Source organism: Ursus maritimus, unplaced genomic scaffold (assembly GCF_017311325.1).
Source record: "Ursus maritimus isolate PB19 unplaced genomic scaffold, ASM1731132v1 scaffold_6, whole genome shotgun sequence".
NCBI classification, from domain to species: Eukaryota; Metazoa; Chordata; class Mammalia; order Carnivora; family Ursidae; genus Ursus; species Ursus maritimus.
The window spans coordinates 52,849,958-52,870,552 of NW_024426774.1; the positions used below are offsets into that span (position 1 = coordinate 52,849,958).

The window sequence follows — 20,595 nt, forward strand, 5'->3', positions numbered from 1 at the left end:
ACTATGAAATAATTAATGCTCCTACAAACAAGTTATTTTATATACTAATTAATACTTGGAAGAAAATGGTACAATTGTCTAGGTATTCATTAGCATGAAAGCAATCATTCTAATCCCAGCACAGTTTTAACTTGCCTTGTGACTTTCAGAATAACAGTATTCATTTCTCACCCATACAATAAAGAAGTTGGACCAGATGATATCTAAAGGTTCTGACAGTTCTAAATGTTAATAATACTATATTACTTATATAGCCAGTCTTTCTTTTTTCTAAACTTAAATCAGCATTTTCCCTAAAAATAGTGGAAAGTTTCCAAAATACATCATGTTTTAGAAAACTAAAGTTTTCTAAGATCTATTTCAGACTAGGAACTGAAAATAGTGATTTCCTTACAAATAAATCGAAGTCCTTATTTCCCACCAACCATGTTCTTAAGAATATGAAAGTATATTTAAAATTCAGAAATGTATAAAAAACTTAGAAATAGTTATTGAATTGAAAGTAAAACTATAAAAAAAATAGTCCTATTTACTTAGTGAGTTGAAGCTTTGTATTAGGAAGTTATTACAATAAAAAAATTAGTAGATTACCTATTTTTGGAGGATCAACGATATTTAAAAATACAACTACTTTACTCTGTATAATTCTACAACATAATCGTTAATTCTCCTGAACTGCCAAAACTTATATGCAACTATTTTCACATACCTCTCCAAGGAAAGGTTTCATTGACCATTGCAAACATTGATTTATTAAATAAAATACAAGTCCATAAAAAAAAAAAAAAGAAGTCCATGCTTTATAAGTCAGCATTAAATTTCTCACAGAGAAATCAAGAAAAAATATTTCCTATCATAGATAGCTATTAACTGTCTTTGTTACATCTTACAACTAATATTTCATAAAAGAAATCAAGTTAAGTGGGAGCTGCCTTTACAGATGATGCTTGTGCTTTGGCCATTCTTCGAACCAATGCTTCTTGTTTTTTTCTTTGAATTTCTTCAGGAGAATACTTTTTATTTTTCTCTTCTTCCTCTAAAAATTAAACAAAATATAGATATTACATTTATAAAGTCATACTGAGTATGAATTTTAATTTTTACTTTTTTATTACCCAGACTTGTCATATTGGTATAACTATTAAATCACACTGAACTACTAAATATGATATTCCACATAGAGATACAGTGCTCTAGGCCAAAAGAAAATCAAGCACTGATCAATCTGTTCTTATTTTATATACCTTTTCACAGTGTGATAAAGTTCATTTGATTAAAACTGTACATTTTAACTTCCTAGCATATAATTCTTGTGAATAAGGACATCTAAAGTATATAATCGACAAATGAGTATTTTTTAAAACCTGGGATTTTAAATGTTATATAAACTTTAATAGAAAAGTAGTTGAAATATATATAATGAATTAAATACAAACATCTCAAATGTATTTTTACTATAAGCTATATTAATATTCACACCAACCTCTTTCCTCTATAGAGCTCCAAGATTTTCATTTTAGCCATTGAGGACAAATGTTTTAAAGTGTTCTAGTGAAATCTATCATGACAATAAGCATATAATTCACTGTCAAATGTTTTTATTTGGAGAATACATTTTATATAAACATTAGAAAATTATTTCAAAAAGAAGAATATCTGAATAAAATCTTCAATTTGAATGTCTTTTTAAGTATACAGAAATGTGAAGCGTTCTGACATATTCCGATGCAGCATATTGTAGTGTATACTTCAGGGAGATATACTATAAAATAAACAATGTGTTTTAAATTAATGAAAATAATTTTGATTTTAATAATACATCCAATTCTATCTCTGCAAAATACTGAGTTCTAATAAAATGAATTTAATTCCACAGTATAGTCACTTGGAGCTAAAAAATATTAGATTATCTATATAATGCTAATAAAAGTCAAACTTAAAAATTAGCAAATGTATTTTCTCATTTAAAGGATGTTTTAAAATTAAGACTATCACCTTAAATCGTATTTACATGCCCCTGTATTGGTAAAACTGTTTATGTTGTAAAATCTGCCTCTCATGGAGTAAGAATCTGTAGTACTATTGGCAGAGAAGTATCATTTACACTACCATCTAGACAAAGGTTCAGACTTTGTTGTAAGACATTTCCCTTGTTAACTAAGGGAGATTATTTGTCCAAAATAAATTATCTGTCTCCCCTTCCTTTCTTGGTATAATTGGAAATGGGAGAGGGTGTTCAGGGTAAGAGATAAATATTTCAGATAAACTCCCCAGATTACTCTGATGCCTTATTTATTTCCTAAACTAATTATCTCACAGACTTGTAGCTATTTTTCCTTACAGAAAGATGCTACAAGATACTTTATAATTAGCTTGACTAATTGTCTTACTATTTTAGTCTCAAAGCTGAGAAACATAAACTCAGAATACACACACACAGAATTGCATTGAATGGACCATAAGTCTGGAAGGAAAACAGGTTAATAATCCATGACAACAGAAAAGAACATAGCTCCCTAAAACTGGTTTTACAATTGGATTGGTGATATTCCTGGAAAATAATTTCAAATGACGTAAATAAGGTCACACCATGAAATTTTGATTTAGAGAGTCATCCATTTCTCCCATCAGCCCTTCCTTTAACTCAGTCTTCAATAAAAAACACGGCAAAGTCTCAAACTATTGCAAGGTACAAAGCAAGAGTGGCTCTTCTTAATCTTTATTCTCTTAAACGAGGTCAGCAAAAAGGAAAAAAAAAAATTCCGTAAAGGGCCAGAAAGTGAATACATTAAACTTTGAAGGTCATATGGTTTCTTGGTGCAACTGCTCAGCTGTTATTGTAGCATGAAAACAAGCAGATATGGACAATACAAATGATGTGACTGTGTTCAAATAAAACTTTGTTTAGGGACAATGAAATCTGAATTCCATATAAGTTTCAAAGGTCATGAAATATTACTCTTCTCCAGATTTTTTCAACTATTTAAAGTGTGAAGACCATCTAAGCATGCTGGCTGTACAAAAACAGGGTATGGGCTGGATTTGAATAGGCCATGGTTTGCCAAACCCTGCCTTAGAGCAATGAGGCAGTTAAATGGATTTTGTTTCAGAGATACTCCCTGGAGAGCAGCTTGATACTGTAACAAAGTAAAAGAAAGTAGAAACAGTAGAAAATACCAAGAAGATTAATGTTAATTAGAAGATTAGGTACTATCAGTAAACTTAGAAAAATTGGTAAGATAAACTGAAAGAGAGATTATCCACCCATAAAAAAATGCAGATGGATAGTAGTTTTGGGAAAACGCAAATATTACAGAGATGTAGTATTTAATATAGTTATAACTATATGTAACTAAATTCATGTTGAGAGTATGGTCCAATTAATTACACTTATTTAAATACAAATTTAAATATTTAAAATTATTATAGATTGACCACAATTTTTAAAGTTTCAAAATATCTAGGCTATAAGGTAGGGAAATATTCATCGTCAATGTTGATAAGAATATAAATTGATGTGACTTTTGGGGAAGATTTGGTGATATCCATCAAATTCAAAACATTCTCTTACATCAATATTTCAATAATTAACATATATGATCACACGAGAACAGAGAAATTTATGTAGAAGTATATTCACTGGAGGATTGTTTGTAATGCAAAACATGCAACCAAACTGAACTTTCCATCAATGGAGAAACAGTTAAATAAATCATGGTACATCCGTATAATGACATACTATGCAGTCACTAAAGGACTGAAGCAAAACTATACGAATAAGAGGGAAAGATAGCTATATTAAATGAAGGCAAAACCAAGTTGCCAAATAGAGGGTATACAGTATATAATTCCACCTGATTAAATAAATGTGTAGGTACACACATGATACATACAAACACGCATGCACGCTTTTATATGCAAAGAAAATACTACATGATGTATTTCAAACTGTTAACTGTGGTTTCCCTGAAGAATGGCTGTGAGAAAGAGAAATAGATAATTTAATTTTTCACTTCAAATTAATCTATTCTGTTTTCTTTCTTTCTTTTTAAACAACTAGCATATTACTGTTACAAGTTAAAAAAAAGGGGGTGGGATCACTTAAATAGGGAAGCTGTAGCAGTAATGCCAACAAAATCATCATCTAAAATCTAAACAGAAAACAATGAGCTAATGTTAAAAGAAGCTAGAAACTCCCTCACCTTATTAGCATTGATCTACATAATAGATAAGAATCCTAATGTTAGCCCCAAGTGAGGAAGACTGATTAAGAAAATCAATAATTACAAGCTAGCATAGTAAATGCTATAACAGAAGTTAACACTGGATATTGGAGAAACCCAGAGAAAGTGAAGCTAAATTATCTGGGGATAGAAACACTGTGTTTTAAAGGACAAATGGAAAATGGCCAGGCAGATCTGGTATTTGCATGTGGGGGCACTATGTTTCTGGGTGAAGGAAACAGCATCTGTAAAACCATGAGGCTGTGAGAAAGAACTGAGCATTAAGAAGTACAAGTAGTTACGCCAGACACAGTCCCTTTTAAAAAACATTACAGTATCAATGAGTCACAGATTTTCACATTATATTGCATGATATTCACTCAAATACTTACTAAACATCTTCTAAGTGGCAGATGCTGTGGTAGGTCTACTTATTCAGATAGGACAGACAATAATCAATACTTGCTTGCAAATTGTGATAAATGAAATGAAGGAAATAAGACAGGTGATGGAAAATAACAAAGAAAAGACCTATTTATAGATTGTTCAAGGAAGGTCTCTATAAGGAAGTCACACTTAAATTGAGACCTAAGAATAAAAAAGCACCAATCAAAAGATGGGAATGGGGGGGGGGTGTCAAATGCTGGGAAGTAGTAATTTTAGTTGGGAATAGCACAGTCAGAGCTCTTGAACTAGGAAAGAAACTATTCTGTTTGGGGAACCGAAAGATAGCTAGTGTAGTTGAAGCTTAGTAGGTGAGGTAAAAAAGCAGGCAGACGGAAAAGGAGTGATAACCCAGGGCCTTGTAGATCAGCCTAGAGTTGGAATTTTCTTTGAAAAACGATGGGCCATCACTGAAGGTTGTGGTTAAGCACAGGAATGCCATGTTTGCCTATTTGTTTTTAAAAGATTATTCTGTTTGGAGACTAGAATTGAAAAGGGACAGATAAAAGAACTACAATCTAGTTAAAAAATGTTGGCTTGGATAAGGGTGGTAGCAGTTAAGAGAGAAAAATGGACAATATTGAGATGTACTTTTTTGAAGTAGAAACAATGGAACTTGATAGAATTGTGGGAAAGGAATCAGAAGAATCCAAAACGACAAGTTGTACTAAGTAAATTACAGTTCTAACCATCACAACTAACATTTCTATATCAGATATTATAGTAGCAAATGTGTCTAATTAGAATGCTCTGAATTTTCAAATATTGTTCACCTCAATGTTCTGCAAAACATAGGAGTAAGATTATTCGAGTTTTAAAACAATGAGGTATTTCGTAAACACAATCTCGTAGCAATATATCTACCAAAAAGTATAATTTTCTAGGAAATAATTCAGAAAACATTCAACAAATATTTATTGAGTACCTACCAGATGCTAGTCATTGTATTAAAATATAAGAAAGACTCAAATGCAGTCCTCTGAAAACATAAATCACCCACACTTTGTATATTAGAGCTTATTTAGTTCTAAGAGTCACTTTAAGAATTCTAGTTAAGCATCATGATTTTTAAAAATTTGTTACACAAATTCAATATAACAAATAACTAGTTAGCTACTGTCCCAGGTGATAATTTTCGTAGAAAACTATTTTATACATACCTTTTGGAGGTTGTTTCAAAGATTCAGAACGTTTTGCCAAAGACTGCTGTTGAACAGTCTTCCCACAAAATGGGTTGACAGTTTTATTTTTCTCCAAACCCTGTGTAATTTTGGTATCAGAAATACTTGCTGGTATACAATTTTGACTAAGCTGGGAAAGTATTTGAGAATTTTTCATCTTTGTAAATGTATACTTAGGAAATCGAACTGGTCTGTTAAGATCACTCTTAGGTCCATCTGTTGTGCTCCTATGGGATAGATGCTGAGTACTTAATTTCTTCTTGTCAGTAGCAGTTTCTGTATTCCTATGATCTGACCTCACATTCAAACTTGAATTTCCTATAAGAACCGATTCAGTACTATTCACTTGTATTGGAACATCAGTGTTATTACAGGAATAATGTAGATTATTGATCTGACGATTTGAGTTCTTAGAGTATATTGTTAAATTAGTTGTAGCACCTAAAAAACTTGGAGAATTTCCACAAATTTCTCCTTTTTCCATCTTTACTGGTTTATTTAATTGTGAGCTATTTGTGAAAGATGTATACCCTGAAATGCTGCTCAGATTCAAATGCTTCGATTGCACCAATTGACTTTTTTGTTTAGCTGTAGTAAACATATTTTTGGCTCCATGTTTGGAACAATTATTGACCTCAAGTTTACTTTCTGATATCTTGCTGTCCTTTCTAATGTCTTGTTGCTGAGTTAGTCTTTCAATATCATCACATGCTTGGTATAATAAATCATCATCTACATCATCTGCTTCCCAGGTATCCTCTAATTGATGACATGCTTTAACAATTTCATTGGCAAATGATGGATCATTCCAGTCATCAAAGAAAGAACCTAACTTTGATGCATTAGTCTGATTTGGATTAGAAACACTGGTTTCATTGCCCAAAGTTGCAGAGCCAAAAGGATCTATATTAGCAGGTGCTTTAAAAGACTGATTATAAATGGACTTATTTTTTTGTTCATTAGAATATCCTGTGTTCAAAGCTGACTTTTCAGAAATATTTACATCAGAAGTAAATTTAGTGTGCATATCTTCTTTTACTTTTGTCAGATTAGACGCAACTGCGCCGTCTTGAATTTTGTCTTGAACAACAGTTTTACCGAAATATTTCTCAAATTTCGTTTTATTTCCAGTGGATGGTAATTTGCTTGGTTTATCGTTTGGATTTAGTGAAAACCCATATTTTCCAGAATCTATTGATTCCTTGTTATGTGTCTTTGAAGGGAGATCCTGTAAAATTTTTGAATCTCTTAACCTGGTATCTAGACTTGTATTCATTCTTGACTTATTTTTATCATTTTTATTGTTGAAGTTATAAATTCGCTTTTGATCAGCAATCTGGGCTGTTGTAGGAGCAGGGAAAGGTTCACACATTTTGACATTTTGCATAACAAAAGGTTCATTACTTAGTAAGTTTTCCCAATCATCCTCAAAATCACTGGTAGTAAATGCATCAAGGTATTTATGAAAAGCTTCTGGCTTCTCAGTGTAAGAAGTCACACATGATTTTGTCATTCCAGGAGTGTCTACTTGACAAAAAAGTGATCCTGGGGTTTTATCTGGCAGTTTTTCAGGGACCAGACTTTCATTCATAATTATTTTCTCCTCTTTTAAAGCGCTTTTCTTTTCAAAGGTGGTATTACTCATGTTTAAAAAAGCATCTGACAAATCTTGGCTGAACTGTCCACTACATTTCTGAGTAGAGCCATCAAAAATGGCATTAAAGGCTGCTTCAGCATTTTGGTCAAATAGCTTCTGAATGCTATTTTGATCATTTACCACAGACATTCTGGTGTTTTCTTTCATTGGCTTCTTTATTATAGAATTATCTACTTCAGGAATTATATCATGTAATAACTGCATCTGTACATTATCTTTAGAATTGCTTAAAGTCTCTGCTTCTGAAATTGTCTGGATAAAATCATGATTTCTTTTGTTTTGCTCTTGAATCACATCTAGCTCTTCCATATTTTTATCAAATTGCTTAGCCAATTTCATAAGTTCTTCCTCTTGATTTTGTGTTTTTAACCTATTGAAAAAATTTTAGAAATTGTAACTAGGAAAACTTCTAAGAGTCATTATAAATATTCAACTGTTACTTAGCTTTTAAAATATATTAAAACTGAAAATGTTAACATAATTATTTTAAGTCTAAAATTTTACATGTCAAAACTAAAAAAATATAATTTATAGCCATTTTGATACATTTACAAAACCAAAACAGTATTATTAAAAATATTTACTCCACTGAATGTCAGGAAAGCTGAAAAGTTTGAACTTACTTTGTGCAGCTGATTTTTGCTCTTGATTTTCCTTTTGCTACACTAGGAGTACAAGGAATAGCCGTTGCACCAATCCACACGCCTAGCATGGAGTTTGTTGTTGGTTTTTCATCCTTTGGCAGAAGGGAAAAAAAAGGGATTTACAGACTCCCCCGCCCCCCTCAAAAAAAAAGAAAACTTTAACTATACTGAATTATTTTCCTAAAACAATAAATTCTGGTAAGGTGGTAGTTACTAAACATATTCCAGAACAATGAGAAACTGGAGAATGGCAATAACAAGCTGTAAGAAGTGATCCATTTATGTTTCAGGAAATGAAAACATTCAGAATTGGTAATTTCTTATTTTCTAAAAAATAAAGTTTTAAGAATTTAATTAATTAACAAATGCATATTCAACAGTAAAAGCACATTTTTTTTCCAAGAAAAAACTGACTGACTTAAGAATGGAGAGATACATATGGAATTCTTTCTGTATCACCCGATTCTCCAAATTTTCCCTAGCCCCATTATAATCTTTATCTAAAGTTGGACAATCCACGTTGACCTGAATTGAGAACACTTAAAATTAAACTCAGAACGAGTCAAGAGCAAGGTTAGAACTGATGCTAAGAATAAGGCAGGGAGGGATAAGAACAAAAATTAGAAAAAGCAGCAAAAGAAGTTTAACCACTATAAAGGAAAAGAAGGGCCATTTTAATCCTGGATGTTCCTGCTACTCCTTTCAGTCAGTTGATCATGCAAAAAAATTAGAAAATGAGTTTATTCATTAGTTACAAACCAACAAATCAAATGGCTTAACCATTTTCTACTCTATTTTTGTACTTAGAATGAACATAGTACTTAGAATGAACATAAATATCATTCAATCTAAAAATAATCTTATTACTAGGTTATAGGATACTTGAAAGCATGGACTGATCTTATCATGAGCATCCAGCAAAATGCTAGGCATGGAGAAGTTATCAGTTTATATTTATTTATTAGGTTTAGGTGAAAATATCCCTACAACTTGGTACTTTAAAATCCTCAATCAACAAGCAGTTTTCTTAGATGTCCAGTTGAACCTAGATTTTAGCTTCACAAAATACTCCAGTAATCAGTAATTTTACTTTCAGACTCAATATTTATTTTCACTTTTGTGTCAATAACAACCTTGAATTTAGGGAAAATATTCTTAATGATTTAATTATGGACCCTTTGTCCATTTACCAAGTATTTTTAAATTCATTCACTTTTTAGAGAAGAAAGGTATGACAACTTTATATGCCCAATTTTATATATACAGGGGCCCTATGTATGTTTTTATACTATTTGTGTTATATTTTAAAAATGTCTTTAACAATAATTGCATATTTATTGATTTCCAACTACAATCCAGGTGCTATATAAGGTATCTGAACACAGTACTTCATTTAATCCTAAGGAGTATTCTGTGTAGTGTTGTATAAAAATGATGAAAAAATATACATCCTCAAACAACACTATATGAAAAGTATCCCTCAAGAAACTGAAATGATTGTCCAGGGAAAACGAAAGTGCGTATTAAAAAAAAAAATGCCATCTCTGAAAATATCAAGGTGCCTTGAATAACTACTTGAGGGGGTAACTCACCTAAAAATAAAAAACATGTACATGTCATTTTCAGAACATGACAATCTTATTCTACCAAAGATTTACATGCTTTAAAAGTATTAGTTGAAAAGAGTAACATTTAAAAGCAACTAATTTCACTGTATTTTTTTCTTATATACAAGTTACCACCTGCATATTGTTACCATTTCTTGTGAGCTATTATTTCCAGCCCACTTAGGTAAAGGGTCCAGTAATTTACTCAACTATCTTTTTATCACTATTTAAGCTGGCTAGTCCAAACACATTTTATTATGCTTCTTTCATGTGAAACCCACAATTAATGAAGATCTATTGTTAACTTATGAAGTAAATAGTATTATGGCATAAAAGCTATTTAACTAATGAACCATATGTAAAATGAATTTCTATGACATGCCAAACATGGAATGTAGAGCTAGTAGCAACAGAGTTGTTTTGACTGTGTTAATTGTAATTTTGGATATTTTATAGCCACTAAGAAAAACTTTATTTCCTGTCTCCTCCACCTGGATGATGGTAATTCCTTATAACCACAGTTTGGGACAATGCCATCTATTGTTTATGGTGAACATATAGTCACTATCCAAGGGTATGTCAAGGAAAAAATCCCTTATTTCCTACAGAGAGGACACTGAGCAAAAATTAGATGTTTTCTGAATTTAAATATTGTTAAGTAAGAAAAAAAGAGAGGACAGTAAAGAGGTTCAGAATACAGGTTGCCTTAAACTCGTATTTCTATTTCATTCAAGCAGTACAGGAATTGAAATAAAGAAAAGGAAACTTTTGAAGATGGTTCTATGACAGCAAATTATTTAACTATTATAATGAACTTTAAAATAATCTTACATTTATAGTGCTCTATGTTTACAAAGAATTTTTATTTAATTTAATCCTCGTGATAGTCCAATGGAGAGAGCAAGACAAGTAATTCCAGTTTATCGCCGAATGAACTAAAGTTCTGAGAGCTTAAGTGACTTGCTTATGGTCACCCGGTATAGGAGGTAGACTGAGAACTAAATTCAAATCCAGTGTTCTTTCCAATGTTTTGAGTGTTTCTCAATGATCGTATTAGTCTATGAGTATTAAGAAGAGCAATTTCAATGGGGAAAAGTGTGCTATACACAGTAAACAAATACCAATCACAAAAAACTTTAAAAAGTTTAAATTTTTATTGTCTGATTCTATTATTGTAGTAACTTTAAAAATAATGCCATATATTGTTAAACAATATTAAAAACAAAATAAATACAAAGCTCTAGTCAAAAATCATTACTCTAAAAAAATTAAAATATAAGATATAAGCTTAGGAAAATATATATTGCCAATTATACATTATGTTCCTTTTCTCAAAACATACATTTCAGTAGTACAAAAGGTAAAAGTAACCTCTGGTGCTCTATTTTCAGAAAAGAGAATTGTAAAAGACAAAACATTTTTCATACATGGGCCTAGTGACATAGTTTTCGGGTTTAAGATAAACTATAAAACTAGTGATATTTACCTGAGGAGCAATGCGATTAACAATATGTGAGATTTCATCACTATCTGTGGTGTAAATCTGTTTTTTTCTTCCTTTACCTAAAGAACAAAGACATTTCTATAAATGGTCAACAACTTAATTAAAAAACTTAATTTTTAAAAATAGCAGTCACTCCTTAGGAAACAATTGTAATTAGCATGGCTTAGATCACTACGCACTGACATCACACGCGTAACCTAACAATCACATAAGATTCTCAAAAAACATCTGTTGTATAGAAGTTCGATTACTCTACTGAAATTCTATAGTTAAATCCTAATCATTTACCAAATATCTACCCAGATAGAAATATTAATAGTAAATTACCTAACTGTTTTGTCATTGGAGAATTTTGATCCCAAAAGATATCATTCTGTCCATCTGGATCATTAGGAGAACTGAAGGCAGATGACAAGAAATCCATTTTCAGCACTCTCTTTGGTGTTTCATATCTTTCTACATAAAATAAAAAACAATTGTTGCATTTTACTTTACTTCCTAAAACCCCAATGTCACATATCCTTTAGATTACTTTTTATAGTCCAATTATAAAATTTTCTCCTAGAGATATTGCTTTAATAACGGAACTGTTTCACATAAAAATCCATGTAATACTTCACAAATTTGACACTGTAAATATCAATTATTTTAAGATAATCCAGTAGCTCTATGACTGTATAATACTGTATAATCTAGTCACTCCATCATTACCACTGGAACTTGGAGGCTTTGGGAACCACCTTAATTTATACATACATTTCGAAAATCAAAACGCTCCCAGCAGAAACTTCAGTAAGAGTCTGTTTAGCCCCCTTTTCATCAACTCTATCCAACTTACACTAATTACTTCAAAAACTTTTAGGGACCCATTTCCTGTTAAGTTTTGTCCAGTATCACTTTCAAATTTCTACAAACATTTGTTTTTGTTCATTCCAGAATTGCTTTATGGGAGTAAACTAAAGACAAGTAAGGTAACAAAAGTCGTTATTTTAAGAACACACTTTAAGAAAGAGCTTTTGTGTGAATTTCAGTTCCTACCAGGATTTATTAGAAATCTTTAAAAAAAAAGAGAACACCAAAAACTGACCAGAATGAAATATTCAGGGCCCCTTAGTTTCCTACTTTGAGGGACATCATACACAGGAACATCCGGTTTATTCATAATGAAGTGAGACATCCCCAAAACTCTGAGGATGATAGAGATAGCTATAGCTTTTTATACGATCCCTTCACTAAAGCAAGTCAGGGCAAAAAGTTTGGCGGGGGGGAGTGGAGGGGCCCGGGGAACAATTTTCCTGGGAATAAGAAGGCAGCAAGTCTTATCAGATAGTTTTCTTTGCTCTGCCACTGCTGATGACTGAGCAGTCTAGAAATAACTGCCCTCCTTCCCTCAAACAGGTAAATCACAGGGCCTATTCCTACAGCAAGACAAGTGGGTGGTCAGAACGTGGCAGAGCTCAAATTCGTAGACTAAAACCATGGGGGTAGTGGCGTCGTGTTCCTTTCGGACTCACGAGGGGAGAAGCCCAGAGAAAGAAAACACTTCGGACTCCACCCCCACCCGCACCCTAAGATTCCCCACTGCAAGCGGGGCTGTGGGGCTGCAGCGCTTAAGCCCGGAGAGGCCGCGTTGCCGACGTCTCACCCTCGGGGTTACTTTTACTGCACGAAGCGGCTGCTGGAGGCTGCTCTTGTTGCGGGCCCTGCGGGGCCCTGAGCCGCGGGCCGACCTCAGCCGCCTCTTCCCTGGCTCGACCATCGAGCTGCATTCCTCAGCCGCCGGAGCTTTGCGCGGCGTGTTCTTCAGGCCAGGGCTGTCCCCATGTTTCCTTCGCCGACTCATTGCCTCCAGCCCCCCTCCACCAGCCCCTTCTCCTTTCACATTTTGCAACGGGAGGAGTAAGGCAATGGAACTACAAGCAGGACTCGGCGCCAACGGCCGCCGCCATTTTGGCCGATGGGGCGCTCGAAAGAGGCGGCCGTTGATTGGCTGCGTCTGGACAAGGGGCGGAGCGATCACGGTGCCCGGGGCGGAGCGGTCAGGGCGCCACCGGTGCGCGCTTCCGCAGCCCGCGTCCAAGTTCGCCGGGCTCTGCTCAGACTCATCCGGATTGGAAGTGATAAGGGGGCTAGTGAGCTGGTGACAGTAGTTGAGTGAGAGTATGTGAGGTGGAAAGTAAATTGAATCCACTGGCATCTTTTTACTGAATTTACAGCTGCAGTTACACACTACTCGGATTTAGATAATTGTGGATTTTAGTATTTTAAAGAAGAAATAAACGGTATAGATTAGGAAGGAAAAATTCAGCTGTTTTTTCATAGATGATGTGTGCATGAAAATTAAAGCCATAATGTGATACTCTTCAACACCCATCAGAATGGCTAAAATTAAGAATGACAATAGGGGTATCAAGAGAACCAGAGATGAGACCACAGCCTCAGCCAATACCTTGATTGCAGCCTGTGAGGGACCCAGAGCCTGAAGACCCAAGCAGTGGGAATTGTCACATACTGCTGGTGAGAGTAACTTGGTACAACAATTTTGGAAAACCGTTTTTGGTCTAGCAATCCCACTGAGGAATATAACCAATGGAAATGCATGATGCACTTGTGCATCAAGATATATTTCATAAAAATGTTTTTAGCAGTAAAATTCAAAATTACCCCAAACACCCTTCAAGAGTACAGGGGTTAAAGATATTGAGCTATATTTGCTCAACAAAATGCTACAAAGCAACATAAAAGAAAAATTACAACTCCTTGCAACCACGCGGAAATCTCATAAAGTTGAGCAAAAGAGGCCAGACTCCCTGCCTCTTCCATCCCAAGAATACTATATGTAATTCCATTTACATGTAAACAGGCAAGGTGTTGTACAGGGTTGCAAGTTTAAGTGTTAAAATTATAAAGAATAATCAAGGAGTCAATTACCATGAAAAGTCAGGATAATGGTTACCTTGGGGAGGGGAGATGGGACAATGATTAGAAGGGAATGGGGGGGGTAGTAATTTGGTGTGTTGGCTTTGTTCTTTTTCTTGTTCTAGTTGTGATTTTATGATAATTCATTCAGCTGAATATGTTGTTTTGTGTACTTTTGCGTGTATACATTATATTTGTCAGGAAAAATATTTTAAAAACTTTTGTAAGGCAAAAATATTTGCTTCCACTGAGGAACTGAAATGTATTTCTTCTTTGTAATTTCCTCTGTTTGTCTAACAGAACTCCTACAACTAAATGTGAAGTTCAGTTCTAACACTTATATAAACCAATGTGACCAAATATTTCCCTTCTTTTTCCTCAGTCTTTGACTTTGTACTAATATTTCCTTTGCCATGATTGTTTTTAATCTCCATATTTTAAACCATTATTTAGCTTTACATATTTTTAACTGGATATGACTGCTTGGAAGGTGACGTCTCTTAACATTCACGTCAACTACTTGAAACTCCATTGTTTAAATTAATAGGAATAGTTATTTCTCTTGGGGATCTCTCCTACCTACCTATCAACTGACCAAGAATCGCAGAAGCAAAAAAAAAAAAAAAAAAGTTCATGTTCACTACAACACTTTATTACGTAGATGGCATCATAGCTGTCTAAAAGACTTAATTTACCCTAAAAAGAATCCACCTCACACTTAGAAAATCGTTGAAGGAATTTGAAGAATTTAATAATGCCTATAGGAGTAATAACCATGTGGCAATCCTTTAAAGCATATTAATGCTGCAAATAAAATAACAATAAATAATTTCCTGTAACTGTCCAAATTCTATAGTGCCTAAGTAACCCTTGTAAAAAGGAACGACTGGAGCCCAAAGAACGGCCATGTGTTGTTACCTTAGCATGCCCAGGATGGTTGTAATTGCAATCATTATGTGGTAGGAAGCTATCGTAAGTTTTAGCTTGGAAGTTACTTAATTCACACAATCTGTTACAGTTCTAAATGCAGTTCAAATTAACTGTACTTCCTAAATGTAGCTCTTGAAATCACTACAGTACAATTAACTCCTTGATAAAATGTTTTTAAAAAACAAAAGATAGGTGTCCTAGATATTTGAATGCGATATGATTCAAAATGCCAAAACTTAGCATTTCTAGGCATTTGGATACAATGTACATAGAAGTAAGGTTTAATACAACTAAAATTTTTTTGATAAACCAAAGTTAAAGTCTTACTTGTTTACTTGCAGGAATTATCCATAAGCTTGACAGTGATTATTAAACAAAAATTAATGGAGAGTCTGTTGATAAGGAGATTTTATGTAGATTGAGTGCCTTGTCACTTACATTACAATGATACTACCTGCTGGCTGGATGGCTAATTGTGAGAAGTCTCTTTTTCAAGAAAAAAAAATAATGAAAATCATAATGTGCTACATAATAGCACATTACAGAGCTCTGCCCCAGCTCCAAATATATCAATTGGCAATTATATTTTCAAATATATCAATTATCAATAAATACAATTGGCAGAATCAGAAAAGACAACAAAATGAGTGGAGAATTTTCTTTTTGCTATGTTCCTAAGATACCCCAAAATGAACGTGGGTAAGTATTGGGCCTATTTTTCCTCAGAGCTAGCCCACTAGCAATTGTAATTAAAATCACCTTCCATGCCCATCCCTCTTCTATGGGAACTGCTTCATCCAGAGCCTCTGCCTAGGTGACTTCAGTCCCATCAGGTAGTCCCAGTCAGGTAAAACTGATCGGACTAGAGTGGGCACTTGACTTTGGGAACCAATCCATAGGCTGACTCTCCACCTCTGACCATCACAAAAGATACATTGAGACAATCATATTTCTTGGAGATTTGAAGTAAGAATTTGCTAGACAAGGGGCGCCTGGGTAGCGCAGTCGTTAAAGCGTCTGCCTTCCGCTCAGGGCGTGATCCTGGCGTTTCGGGATCGAGTCCCACATCAGGCTCCTCCGCTATGAGCCTGCTTCTTCCTCTCCCACTCCCCCTGCTGTGTTCCCTCTCTCGCTGGCTGTCTCTCTGTCACATAAATAAATAAAATCTTAAAAAAAAAAAAAAAAAGAATTTGCTAGACGGCCTTGTGCAAAACCATGGTGGGTGCAAAACTTTGAGAAAGCTTGTAGGTAGTAGAACAGAAAAAAACTGCCCTGTTACCTGACAGGACAGTTGGAATGACTATGTAGATTTGATACCTGGAAACTGAACAGCCATTCAGCTCCAGTGTCCCAAGGCCAGGTTCTATTGTAATTCCAGTCCTTTTCTTTTTCAATCCAAGCCCTTAGAGTAAACTTCTTTCCTTGAGCTAGCTAATGCCAATTAGTCTATACTCCTTATATCCACAAAAGCTGAACTAAAACAAAGCTTAGGATCAACAGTTACAGTCTAATTGTTTCTCAGTTTTTATTAGAAGGCACGAATTGCCAGGAGAAATGGCAGCTGCTAAATGCTTTTACTTTAAATGCTGTTTGCGAAGCAGGATACCAAACTCATTCTCAAGGACAAGATGGTTGTTGCAAACTTTAGCAAAATCACACTTAATGATAAATGATTTAGGCAGTTTTTATAAGAACTTAAAGAGATATGATTTTGAAAAGTTCAAAATAGAATGTTACAGAATCCCATTTAAAGATAGAGTTGGGAGCTAAAATATTTTAGCGATTCATCTGAATCTGAGACAAATTACAGTAGACACTGGCTGTCATCTGAAATCACTTTATTTTTGTTTTTTTACATTTCTTGGCTCACTATTTTTATAAAGACCGAAAAGTTTAGAAAATACAGGCTGTGTTTGTTTGCCTTTCCAGCCCATACTCCAGGATGATGTTTCAACTTCTATTTTACCGCTTTCCACATTTACCTTACTTTCTCAACCTGCCAGTACACTTTCCTTGCTGGCCTCCAGCCTTGGATCAGTCATGCCACTTGCTTTCTCAGCTCCTACAAGTGAGCTATTGAGTAGGTTGGAGAGGTTTCCAACTGTGCCATCATGAAGCTATAGTCACCAGGTGAGCTTTCAGTGGCATGGGACAAAGTATCACTGACCAGCAGAACTCATGCTTCCATTCTCTAAAACAGAGATTCTAAATTTCTCTACCACTGTCTATATAAGAACAGATACCATGAGAAAAATGAAGGGTCTGATTACTAAGACTAGGCCTATTTAAATCTTACATAAAATTTCACAAGGAAATAAGATTTGGAATGTCTCAGCAATCATTCTGCAGTATCATATATACTTTCTGAAGTCTTTACTACAATCGAGATCATGAATATATCCATCACTCCTCAAGTTTCCTTGAACCCGTTTGTATTCCCTTTGTTTGCAATATGTAAGAGTATATAATTTACTTTTGATTAATGTCTGTGTTTAACAATTTGCTAGCCTAATTCCTAAAAATTTAACAATCAGCTCTTGAGACCTGGGATCAGCTGGCTATAGCACATCACTGATTTTCTTACCTCTCATTCTCCTTTCTCCAGTTTAAGTAACTTCAGTTCCTTCAACTTTTCCTCATCTTACTTATTTGTCAAAGCTTTCATCAGTTTTAAGCCTCTCAATTCAGCTATTGATCTGAGAACTGGACCAGAGAGTGCTACTCTATATGTTACAGGTCTAAAAATGAAACCAAGCTGTAAATGTTAAAGGAAAAGAGAGCCTGGGGCACTTACCTAGGGCTGAGAAATTAGGAGGTTGCCAGGAAAGGTAGCTCCAAGTAAGAAGGGACCCTTTCTAACTAAGCGGCCCTTGGGAGATCTCTCTGTAGATGTGGGTAGGAGGAAGGAAGCAAAGCAGGGTTACTCAGTTCTGGAGTGGGACATATTTTTTGCACACTGCGCTTTCTGCAGGCACCACTCAACAGCACCACTAATTGAATTCAATGCCACTGATTATTTCAATAGCAACCCCCATTGGGCCTATATCTACCCAGGAATAATGGTTGTGGGTGTCAAAGAGGTAATTTGGAAAGACATTTTTCTCTACTGCTTTAAGTGAAACCTTGGGGGGGGGGAACCTGAGCCGCCCCAAAATGTCTTATTCAGGGTTAAAACTTTCTTTTCCCTGGCTGTAATGGAATCTCATTGTCCTCTTTGAGTTTTTGCTTTTATGAATAACAGGAAGATGGCCTGATTTTAAAGATTGCCCTTGACTCTTTTTCAAGTAGCACAATCCAGATCATTCACTTTGTCACCATAATTTTAACTTAAAACACCCCTAAACCATACTTGAGACTATTACAAATTTGTTTATTTTGTAGTAAATAAAATAATAAAATCTTCTTAAAATTTTTACAACTGTTAATAGTGTTTAGGTTAGCTCAGCCAAATGCATGCTTGGGGATGCTTGAAGTGTCCTAAAAGCAAATGGTTCTTTTGGTGAATGGTTCATTTGTACAGGATACTCTGGCCAGAGCTGAAAATGGCTTTTGCTTGTTTAGGTGTAATTTTACAGCATTTAAAACATTAGAGTTTTAAATAACATTTTAGATCAATTTGAATGTAAAAGGATAGGAAAAAATTTGCAAAATTTATATTGCAAAGTAACTCTGCTCATATCAATCCAGTTCGCAGCATAAGAAAATTTTCCTTTCAACACGGCTTTTCCTGTCTTTCAGATTCCTGGAAAAAATGATGGTGTATTTCATATGAATGTAAAAGACTCTTTTGGCTTTGGTCTAGTATCAATAATCTGGGTAGCGGGGTTGGGGAAAATTGGGCCCTGAGGGTTGTCGTCTAATTGGCATGAAACATATGGAAAACACAGGTACATTTGTGCTGCTGTTGAACTATTTTCTTAAGCCAGTTACTATGGTTTCTGAGTGCATCAACAGACAGTCCCCTTTCCATGCTGCTCTTCACATTTCCAAATGCTCCCTGTCCTTAAAGTCATTGCTATTCAAATTGTAGTGTGCGGAAGAGCAAACTGGGTTTCACCTGGGAGCTTATTAGAAATGCAGAATCTTGAGCTTGTCCGAGACTGCTGAATCAGAATCTGCATGGTTACAAGATCCCCAAATCATTCACAACCACAGGAAAGTTTGAGAGCTGATCATATGCATGGACTTTCCCTAATAATTTTGACCATAGTGATAAACGCCTCTTTTCTCTGAACTCCCACCTTACCTTTTGTCCATTCTTCATATTAGCACTCTATTATATAATCAGTTTCTCACGAATTGTTGGACATATGCAAATATAATTTCCCTGACAATATTGTGAGCTCTTAGACCAGGGGTTGGCACAATTCTCTAAAAGGCCACATGGTAAATATTTTAGGCTTTGCAGGCCAGGTACTGTCTCAGTTGCATATTCTTTCTGGACTTGTTTACTCTTTATTTATTTTTTTTTAAAGATTTTATTTATTTATTCGACAGAGAGAGAGACAGCCAGCAAGAAAGGGAACACAAGCCGGGGGAGTGGGAGAGGAAGAAGCAGGCTCATAGCAGAGGAGCCTGATGCGGGGCTCGATCCCGGAATACCGGGATCACGCCCTGAGCTGAAGGCAGACGCTTAACCGCTGTGCCACCCAGGCACCCCTGGACTTGTTTACTCTTTAAAACTAAAATATACTAGGTAGAAAGCCATACAAAAACAGGCCCTAGTCTACATTTGGTTTGTGGGCAGTAGTTTGCCCGCCCCTGCCCTAGATGGCTAGGCCAGAGTTGTATGTTGGGCTTTTGGTACAGTGCTGTTATGGAGGTTTGCAATCAATGCTTATTATTCAGTGGATTGTTAAAAGTCATTTCATATTTCCTTCTGTCTTATGTTCTAAAACTTGTGAGGTAAGGTTTAGAAAAAGTTCTAAAAAATTCTATCTCAATAAAAGGACATATTTACATACTTTAAGAAGAAGCTATTAAAAAGAATGGAAGATTCCAAATGAACTCATACATACATGCATACATACATACTTTTCTTTTCTTATGGGTGCCAAGACAAAAATAAACCATGAATTTCCACTTGGCAAAAGAATATAATAATCCTTAATTTTTCATTAAGATCATATTGATAAAGAAATGTTGATATTTATTCTAGCCGAAAATGAGTACATCAATAGCAAAAAGAATGAAAGTAATATTCCACAGTAGCCGGTTTAAAATTTTTTATGGCACTATATTTTTTGTGACTTGACCGTAGTATTATTCTTTAGTCTCTTAGTGCTTGTTAAATTGTAACTTAATATTATTATGAGCCCTCTGTGGTGCGTGGTGTTTAAGGTATTTTATACATCAGGATTAATTTCTTGATTTTTGATTGCATTAATACTTAAAGAACTGAAACAGTGTTAGCAAGAGAGGAATGAAAAAATATCCGAGGAAAAGCAGCAGTATAACATATATATTGCACACGCACATACACACAC

At 34.7% G+C, this 20,595-nt stretch overlaps 1 protein-coding gene across 1 annotated transcript; it reads right to left on the reverse strand.

Annotated features, from left to right (window-relative positions):
- Nucleotides 1-537: 537 nt before the first annotated feature.
- On the reverse strand, nt 538-13,241 carry ETAA1 (ETAA1 activator of ATR kinase). The gene is given in 7 exon segments (XM_008699932.2): nt 538-1,036; nt 5,828-7,875; nt 8,129-8,241; nt 11,243-11,319; nt 11,588-11,716; nt 12,906-12,968; nt 12,971-13,241. Coding segments are annotated over 7 exon segments (2,682 nt in total). The 5' UTR covers nt 13,104-13,241; the 3' UTR covers nt 538-917.
- Between the last annotated feature and the right edge of the window lie 7,354 nt (nt 13,242-20,595).